Source organism: Osmerus eperlanus, unplaced genomic scaffold, assembly GCF_963692335.1.
Source record: "Osmerus eperlanus unplaced genomic scaffold, fOsmEpe2.1 SCAFFOLD_869, whole genome shotgun sequence".
Lineage (NCBI taxonomy): Eukaryota > Metazoa > Chordata > Actinopteri > Osmeriformes > Osmeridae > Osmerus > Osmerus eperlanus.
The window spans coordinates 1-10,369 of NW_026911261.1; the positions used below are offsets into that span (position 1 = coordinate 1).

The following is a 10,369-nucleotide window of genomic DNA, read 5'->3' on the forward strand; positions in this document are numbered from 1 at the left end:
TACAGCCTCACAGTGGTCTACCAGCAGACTACAAATAGAGTAAGAGTGTGGCAGGTCCCTCCGAGCTGATTTTTGAAAATATCCACTCACGCCCAGGGCGCATTTGAAGCACTCCTTGTCAAAGCGGTAGATGGGGGACAGGATCTCGAAGAACTTGTGGATGCTCTGCTCGTCATTCAGGTTGGCGAACTGCTTGAACGTCTGCTGGATCAGCTTCCTGAGGGTCTTAGCCTGAGGCGAGAGAGAGAGGCGAGAGAGAGAGAGGCGAGAGAGAGAGGCGAGAGAGAGGGTGCAAGGCTTGTTAAAGCAAGAATTAAGGTAATGCAAAAACAGATGCTTCAGTGTCATGATAATGTCACGTTTACAGATAAACCCCTTAAAATAAGTATTTTTGTGTCCCATCCTGTCAGTTATTGTTGTGTATTGTGTGTTATTTGCACCAAAAGCCTCCCTCTAATTACTGGGATTTCAGACAAAAGCCTAACACATCCTGCTAAGAAATTGCAAAAAGCCCACAAATCTTTTCCGACTGAATCCAATTAACATTTGATTTCCATTCTTAATTGCGTTCTTGAGGACATTCACGCTGAGGTTAACGATGGAGATGCCACAAGCATATTTCTTTATTCTAGCTTTGGGCATCTATTACCATCCGCCTAATTGGGTAACAACAGTCGGGGTAATCTCTCAAAGGACGAGGATCCGTGAATGTGCTCTGAAGCAGATGTCAATTGAAAATTGTTCATCTTTGTCTCTTCACAAGTAGAGCCCACAACATCCTGGCAAAAACACCCAGGACAAAGATGCTGGTATAGTAGATTTATACAACCCCAATTCCAGAAAAGTTGGGACGTTGTGTAAAATAAAATAAAAAACAGAATACAATGATTAACAAATCTTATAAACCCATTATGTTATTCACATTAGAACACATACAACATGTCAAATGTTTAAACTGATAAAATGTACAATTTTAAGGAAAAAATAAGGTCATTTTGAATTTGATGGCAGCAACACGTCTCAAAAAAGTTGGGACAAGGCCATATTCACCACTGTGTAGCATCCCCTCTTCTTTTAACAACAGTCTGTATCTGTCTGGGAACTGAGGAAACCAGTTGCTGTAGTTGGGGGAGAGGACTGTTGTCCCTTTTGTGTCTGATACAGGATTCTTGCTGCTCAACGATCCTGGGTCTTCTTTGTCATATGTTTCGTTTTATGATCCACCAAATGTTTTTAACTAGTGAAAGGTCTGGACTGCAGGCAGGCCAGTTCAGCACCCGGACTCTTCTATTACAAAGTCATGCAGTTGTAACAGATGCAGGATGTGGTTTAACATTGTCTTCCTAAAATATGCAAGGCCTTCCCTGAAAAAGATGATGCCTGGATGCAAGCAAATGCAATGTTGCTCTAAAACCTGTATATACCTTTCAGCACAGCATTGATGTTGCATTTCCAGATGTGCAAGCTGACCACTAGGCACTAATGCACCCCCATACCATCAGAAAAGCAGGTTTTTGAACAGAGCTCCGATAACAAGCCGGTTGGTCCCTCTCCTCTTTAGTCTGGAGTACGCAGCGTCCAAGGTTTCCAAAAAGAATTTAAAAGTTCAATTTGTCTGACCACAGAACAGTTTTCCCACTTTGGCAGTCCATTTTAAATGAGCTTTAGCCCAGAGAAAATTTGGCTTCTTCTTTGCATGATGGAGCTTTAACCTGCATTTGTGGATGGCACGGCAAACTGTGTTCACAGACAGTGAGTTCTGGAGGGTGTTTCTGAGCCCATGCAATGATTACCATTACAGAATCATGCCTGTTTTTTATGCAGTGAGTGCCTGCATACATTTTTTTATGCGCCTGAGTGCCTGAAGATCACAGGCATGCAGAATTGATTTTCCCCCTTGTCCCTTACACATAGAGATTTCTCCAGAAATCAAATAGTTTTTTTTTTTTTTTTGTGACACAGACTTTTTCCAGCCTTTTATTGCCCCCGTCCCAACTGTTTTGAGACGTGTTGCTGCCATCAAATTCAAATTCCTTATTTTTTTTCCTTCAAATTTCGTCAGTTTAAACATTTGACATGTTTTATATGTTCTATTGTGAATAACATAATGGGTTTATGAGATTTGTAAATCATTGTATTCAGTTTTTTATTTATTTTACACAACGTCCAAACTTTTTGGGGAATTGGGGTTGTACTTATACTACACATTTTTTTTTATACCTTGTATTTTGTTGTTACTCTGTTAATTTACCATTTAGACTCAAATCTCTACCCTACCCTGCCAAAGATGCACTCCTAATTAGCTCAGGGTGTACATAATATGCTTACAACTTAAGAGTCAGACAAACACCATCTTCAGTTGTCTCCCCAACATGGATCATCAAACACAGAGCTTAAGACCTCAAATACAAGCACATGAGCAGACTGGACTATGTTAGCAGGCAGTACAATACAGCAGCACCTACATCTTGAACAACGAGAATCCACATTTACAACAGAGACAGGGTCTGATTTCAGAGTGCATGTGTGAAGCCAGACTAAACAATTTTATCAAGGCCTTCTGAGCGACTGGGTACTCAGCAACGTTGAAAGATTAAATGTCCTGATTTAACACGCTTCGTCACAGACCTGTTTTTTTGGGGGCTGTGTAAACAAATGTTTCTGGTCAAACATGGGAGAGACAGAATCACTTTGTTTAGAACAACAGACCTCGGGGCAGATTCTAGTGCTGTAATAGGAGGGGAAGACCCAGTGAAGCAGCTAGAATATACGACTTATTCCCCCGGGACGGGAGGTAGAGGAAGAAAGAGAGGGAGGGAGAGAGAGAAACTAAGAGAGCAAGAAAAGGGGAGAGAGAGAGAGAAACGAGAGAGAGAAACGAGAGAGAGAGAGAGAGAGAGAGAAACGAGAGAGAGAAACGAGAGAGAGAGAGAGAGAGAGAGAGAGAGAGAGAGAGAGAGAGAGAGAGAGAGAAAAGACATCTCACGAACACAAGTGAGGTCTCCACCTTCTACGCTATGAAAAACCACCTGGCCTCTAAAAGATGGAGATGCAAAGAATCTTGGGGAGGACGAGGAGGACCAGCTAGAATATACGACTTATTCCCCCGGGACGGGAGGTAGAGGAAGAAAGAGAGGGAGGGAGAGAGAGAAACTAAGAGAGCAAGAAAAGGGGAGAGAGAGAGAGAAACGAGAGAGAGAAACGAGAGAGAGAGAGAGAGAGAAACGAGAGAGAGAGAGAGAGAGAGAGAGAGAGAGAGAGAGAGAGAGAGAGAGAGAGAGAGAGAGAGAGAGAGAGAGAGAGAGAGAGAGAGAGAGAGAGAGAGAGAGAAAAGACATCTCACGAACACAAGTGAGGTCTCCACCTTCTACGCTATGAAAAACCACCTGGCCTCTAAAAGATGGAGATGCAAAGAATCTTGGGGAGGACGAGGAGGACCAGACCACCAACACTATGACGCTGCAGCCTCAGCCTCTATCTGACAGCAGGGGGCTGTGTCACGCAGGCTAAATTTGGGATCCTATCTGTCCAGAGAGACACTGGGTGAAAACGGTTAGTTGAACCAGCCAGTCAGCTCTATAGCGAGTCATCCAGCAAGGACTTTAACCAGCGGTTCAATAAGTTCTTCAGCTAGTCAGCAGGACAGAGAACCAGACAGCCAGCTGGTCAAACACACAGGCTGTTTGCCACCCACCCACTCAGCCAACCAATCAGCAAGCCAACCATCTAGCAAGCCAACCAGCCACGTAGCCAGCTAGTCAGCCAGTCAGCCAGCTAGCCAGTTATAATGACTCAGATTGATGCCTTCTCTGTCTCCTCAGGAATGGCTGAGCCTTTGGGGCAGGTCAGTGAGATAAAGAGCTCCAGTTCTTCTTACCTTCAGAGAGTCCAACAAGCTCTTAGGGAAGAATCTTCTCAAGCCCACATCTTTTCTGTGGAGAAAAGAGCACAAGCATGAAAGACTGGATGGTTATGGAAGCACAAGAGAACATAGAGACAGGACACATTTGTCATTCCGTTTCATCATCTTTGTGTGTTTGATACAGAAACATTAAAAACAAGAGTTAAATGACTTGAAAGCTTCAGGTTTATTTCAGTTGGTTGCACCTGTCCACCTGCCAGAGTGAGAGTGGGATATTTACAAGGAATTTGCATGTATTTGCAAACCATCATTTGCTTTCAGATTCAAAATACACCACCATCCTCAGTGGCCAAGAATGCAAGCCATAGAGCTGAAAACAGCATACGGCAAAACATCAGATAGAAGCTTTGTACCAAAAGACATTTACATTTAGTCATTTAGCAGACACTCTTATCCAGAGCGACTTACAGTAAGTACAGGGACATTCTCCCCAAGGCAAGTAGGGTGAAGTGCCTTGCCCAAGGACACAACGTCATTTTGCACGGCCGAGAATCGAACCAACAACCTTCTGATTAATAGCCCGACTCCCTAACCGCTCAGCCATCTGACCCCCGCCATCAGCCATCAGACACAACTACTGAGGCTGCTCTGTTCTGAAACTAACTAGGATGGAGTCGGCACCAGGCCTTTTGTTTGGGGTTGACCATCTCTTTAATACAATTTCCCCAGACAGTTTCCCTTTAAGAGACAAAATGTGTTGTCCTTAATGGCCTTGTGTTGGAGTAAAATGTATCTTTAATGTAGTTTAAATGAACTTCAGGTAGGTGTCCTGGCGCTAGGCTAACTGCTAGCGTCAGGACACCTAACAGCAGTTCCCCTGTGGAGTTACAGCTATTACCCACCAGGGGGCCTGTGAGGTCTGTGGTGGGGAACATAACCACACAGTTGGAGATGACTGAAGATCAATTCTGATTTACTAAAGAGCAACACAGACTTTTAAGAGATTTTTCCTTGTATCTCACTTACACTTTTACAGAGTAAAATAGATAATTAAATAGACGTCAGACACTAACACTAACTTGTCAGTCAAAGTGGGAAACCAAGCAACAATGTTGTCAGTATGGTATCAATACCACATTTATTTAGATATGTTAACAATGATGTGAGGTGTAATAGAAATCACGTGTTTGTACACACACTGTTGAGTAAGAGGACAACTTACTCTAGTAATTCATAGTTTGATTTCTTGTCCAGTGCGTTCCCTGGCATTTCTCTAAAGAACCTCCTAGAATGCAGAGAAAAAGAAGAAGACGAAAGTCAGATTTGGCAGCGTATTTTCACAAGTTCACTGTGAGCATATAAGTCTGAGTGTGGTATTTGTCATGCAAAATGAGACTATTCAAAACCTCTTGACCCTACCTGATTTCCAGGCAGCCCAGTTTCAGTGCAATGTCCTGCTCCACATGATCTGCTATTTCCAACATGTAGTCACTCTTCACCTGAGGAAAGTAAACAATTTAATTTTTAGTTTGACAAACCTGCTTCTGACGTTAATAACAAGATACAGAGAATATTGTATGAGCTTAAAAGCTGCTCTGATAGACCCAAGGTTAGCAGTGAGAAGTTAACTGACAGGCTACGCTCGGCATTAAAAAACCACCTCAGAAAGATTGCAGTTAGCCACAAGGAGCTGCCTACAGTTAAATACATTCTACAGTAAACTATTAGAGGCTGCCTCTGAAAGACTACAGTTAGCACTGAGAAGCTGTCTCGAAGGACAACGATTGTCCATAAAAAATAACTGCCTCACAGAGATCCCAATAAGGCCAACCACTAGATATACACTAGATACCTCGCTTTGAGTACATGAGAATCATTGTGTTTGAAACTCTGGCCTGCAGCCCAGTTCTCCTGTCTACATAGAACCATGTAAAATTACACAGCAACACCTCTTCATCACGCAGACCACTAGCGCTAGCAGGAGTCAGGAATGGCCAGAATTCAGACAGTGGTAAAGGCAATGGAGATTTCTATCTGCAGTAGACCCTGTCAGGTGATATGGGGGGACCGCACCAACTGTTCACATCGCAAAAGAACGAAAGCTCCTTGAAAATGACACTGTCTGGCTATTTCAAGAGGAATCCAGCGGTGAGGGAGCAACACACTGTGTGAGTAAGGAAGAAGACGAGTGATGAAGATGATGTTTTCTGAGAAGGGGAGGGACGGGGCTTTAGTTGAGCTAGTTAGCGCGACTCTGGCATCGGAGATGAGGGATTTCATGCTGACATGGGCACACATCGTCCCTAGCAGAAGGGAGGCCTGGAGCTGTTTCTCTGCTGTCAGGTCTTTGTCTAACAGGTTCTCAGCGGAGCAGGACAGAAACCCGCTGACCCCTTCCCTAATCTCCACACAGCCTCCAGACACCTTCAGGTTACACTCAACTGAAAAACCTGTGCAAACAACGGCCCCTGCCTATTCCCAGAAATGTTACAGTACCACTCAATTAAATCAAATCAAATCAAATGTATTTGTATAGCCCTTTTTACACGCAAGCATGTCACAGAGGGCTTTAAGAGAGATAATCTTTCTCGCAAGGACCTCGGGTGTCTCAGATGTTTGTTTTTTCGCATGAATGGAGAGTGGAGCGTGATGTCGTCTCTCACCTGATGGTAGAAGTAGTTGAGTGTGGGCTTGTCCTCGGTGAAGTGGCTGAGGAACCCTTTGGGCAGGTAGCGTATCCGGAGTTCATACCTGGGAACACAGAGGAGTCACACGATGCTCGCAAGACTGTGACAGCGTGGCAGGGAAGGCTAGGGTTCACAAGGACAGTGCATGAGCAACAAAGCAAAAGGCTGTGTTGTGGCAAATGTGTTATTTTCTTTTATCACAGGCTACACTACAAAGAACAAACAAAAAGGAGGTTTGAAGAAGAGGCTTTCTTCTCCGTTTGTAATCAAAAGAATCGTTTTCATTCCAATCTGTGCTCAGAAGAGAACAAGGAGGAGTTCATGTTGGGCAGCCGACTGTTAAGTTGATTGAAAACAGTCTGAGTCTCGTGCTTCGGGCTTTGTCTGATCTGTGTTGTTAACGTCAGTCCAAGATGGCACATGTGGTAATTATTCCGTGGTTTACAGAGGTTTCTCTTTCACATGGATACAATCAAAGGCGGCAGAGAGGAGGAGGAGAGCGAGGAGGAAGAAGAAGAGGAGGGAGACTTCTTCATCTGGGTCTCAGAGCCCGGCTGACTACCCAGTGTGAACTGGTAGCCATTGAGCTTGTGGGTGCACGTGGATGTGTTTGACTGTGTGCGTGTGTGTGTATCTTCTTTGATAGTTCTTTAAAATAAAAAAGAAATGTCATCAGAGAGACCTCAGAAGGAGCCGAAGTACTGTGCTATATTAAGCCCTGACGTTAAGCAAACATGAGGGCAGGAGTTACTGGAATGTGAAAGCCAGCCTGACAGTTCCCATTCATTGCTTTAAGAGTGCCGGTAGGAATATGTGGACACAGGCGATAAACTCACACAGCCTTCTCAATCCAAATTCTAAAGACAAGTTATTTTTCACCGTGGAAAATATACACTGACACTACACACACAATAAAACAAGTGGCAACATGCCTATGGCGTGAAGATGAAAAGAGGATCAAGTACACCCACACACACACGATCATACATCTTTCTTTTTGACCTGTTCATCATGTGAGATTTCCGAGGAACGCCAGGTCATCCAGTACGTCATGGCGTGTGTGGCCAGAAAGCAAGCAAACCACACGAGAGCTTCAGCAGCCTAGCAAATAAAGACAGCAGCCACGCTCCTATCTGAAGAACTGGGCCATCTTCAGCCTTGATTGGGGAGGTTATTGTATGTGTGTTTTCTTTTCTCTGAACGCTAGGGGTTCCTCTTTTCAACCAACAAAAGGATTTCGGTTCTCAGAAGAACAACTGAATAAAATATTTCCTTCTATAATGAATGAGGATGGGGGTAGAGCCCAGAGAGATTCCCCAGAGCTAGCGCCACTGGCTCTCTGAGTGGGCTAACAATAGCACAGCTGAATCCATCCAGCTCTGGATTATTTAGTTCCGTCTCTACTGCTTGAGGTGGAAGACCGGCATAGGCTGAGATTGTCATGAGATATACGGCATCGGTCCATACAATATTTATTGTTCATGTACACCTCGTGCATTTGAAGATGGACAAAAATCTCATTTTGGATGGGCATATGGCTATGTTTTCACTACATTTACATTTAGTCATTTAGCAGACGCTCTTATCCAGAGCGACTTACAGTAAGAACAGGGACATTCCCCCGAGGCAAGTAGGATGAAGTGCCTTGCCCAGGGACACAACGTCATTTTGCACGGCCAGGAATCGAACCATGAACCTTCAGATTACTACCCGATTCCCTAACCGCTCAGCGACCATGACACCATGACTCCCTCACTAGCATCCTTTTAAAACACATACGGTATGTATACAGAGCTAGATAATTAGACAGACATGTCCATTAACGTTACAAATTACGTTAAGTATGAGCGAAAATTCAAAGTTTGTAGGATTATCATGAGACACATCCCTGATTTAATGGTGTATTCTCAAAGAAGGCTCAGGAAAGTAGAAAGACTATGACTTTACTATGCAAAACAGGTGATTCTTTTTACAATTCATAATACATTAAATAATCTTTCCTTTCACCTCAAACTGTTCTTAAATATATGTATTGCTATTTAATACACACCCAATATACACATAGATACGTTTGGGAACAGAACTCAACAGACCAGCGCAGGGCTCACTGAAAAGGGAGAGGCCGAAAGAATCTTCCAGCCATCTCAATTATTTCAGATGTTAAGTATGTCGAGACATCCCTCGGCAATATATCTGTCAGCATCCACTCATCACACACGCATAGGGGGTAATTACATTTTAAGGACGAGCGCACCTACACACACGCACACGATACATACTAGCACACACCACATGCACGGATACAGACACGCATACACAGACAATACGGATTTGGATGCAATACACTCAAAACAGTCACACACACACAATCCTCCGAAGCAACCACGATAGGTCAACAGCAGGGCTAATCTAATTCTGTCGGCGCAGGAATGATGGACAGTTTCCAATGTGCAAGTGAGAAACCAATCAGGTTCAATCCACCAGAGCTCAGATAGAATAGCTACAAGCCCTGCTCAGCAACCCTCCCTACACGCCCCACAGACCAGCCTCTTAGGGAACACTGACAATATCAGTCATGCTGAAGTCAAATGAAAAGATTGCATTGAAAAATGATTCCCCCCCCCCTCCCTCCCCTGCACGCTCTAAAGGCAAAACACACAGATTCCCTCGGTGTTGATAAATCGTAACTACAGTTGGGGAAGTGGGTATGAGGTTTCCTTTTATCGGTGGTTGGGGGTGTTTCAGCAGAATAAATGCTGCCGGTCGCAGGACATCAGGCCGCAGGGACAGTCTGAGCGGCAGGTTGGTTGAAAACGCCTAAGGGAGGGATCGCCAGTTGCTTGGATTGGCCAAACTCAGGGGATTCCCGCAGCACTTTTCAGTTAAGGCGGCAGCGCCTAAGCAACACAAGCCTGCCGTGTTGTCGTAATAACGATATCCGCCGTCTCTCTTCTCCCTTCCATTCTCAGAACCGTGACCAACGGCAGCCCCCCCCCCCCCCCCCCGAGTCGGGATGGCAAACACCCCCGCTACCACCTTAACTAACACATTTTCTGCAGGAAACCCTGAAACTCATTCGCTTGCTGCTCTCGAATGCTGATCTCCAGTTCTCCCCACTCCAACCATCCACACGTCCCATACTGCTGCCAGCGCACATCAACCATGGCAACAAGAGTAACTATATATCCCGGGCATATTTCTGCCCCTGAGCTTGCCCCCCGGACTGAATCCATTTAAACATGAGAAGAAGTCTCTTGCTGTCTCCTCCCAGCTGAACACAGCTGAAAGTGTTGCAGGCAACCATATTAGCTGCTTTGGCAGTTGGAGGAGACCAAAACCTAGTTTCCAACAGCAATACGTGGACCAGAATCAAATAAGTGGAACCAAATGTAGGGAAATATAAGCCCTGTGTGTTTATGGTTTTGCTGTCAAAATCCACAAAAGCTAAACATCGGTTAGGAAACGTGGGTCAGTAAGCCTCACCTCCACTCCTCCAGGGGGTGCTGCTGCTCAAAGCGCTCCCTGATGTGGGACACGGCCCAGGTCTGGGTGGAGCCAGTGGACCTCGCCGGACAGCAGGTGGCTGAGGCGGAGTCCGAGACACGACACGCACTTCACCTTGTGGATGTCTGCGATCTTCTGGATGACACCCTGGGTAGAGTGAGAGAGAGAGGAAGAGAGAAGACAGAGAGAGAGGCAGGGGAGGAAGGAAGAGAGAGACAGAGAGAGAGAGGGGAAAGAGAGCGAGAGAGAGGCGAAGAGAGAGAGGCGAAGAGAGAGAGAGAGAGAGGCGAAGAGAGAGAGGCGAAGAGAGAGAGGC

General features: G+C 45.0%; 1 protein-coding gene across 1 annotated transcript; it reads right to left on the reverse strand.

Annotated features, from left to right (window-relative positions):
• Positions 1-86: 86 nt before the first annotated feature.
• On the reverse strand, positions 87-10,195 carry LOC134015803 (focal adhesion kinase 1-like; the record flags this gene model as incomplete). Its single annotated transcript, XM_062455329.1, has 6 exons — positions 10,033-10,195; positions 6,526-6,613; positions 5,282-5,361; positions 5,085-5,147; positions 3,878-3,932; positions 87-231 (listed from the first exon to the last, which is right to left on the reverse strand). Coding segments are annotated over exons 3-6 (328 nt in total), but the record flags the coding sequence as incomplete, so codon positions are not given.
• Positions 10,196-10,369: the final 174 nt, after the last annotated feature.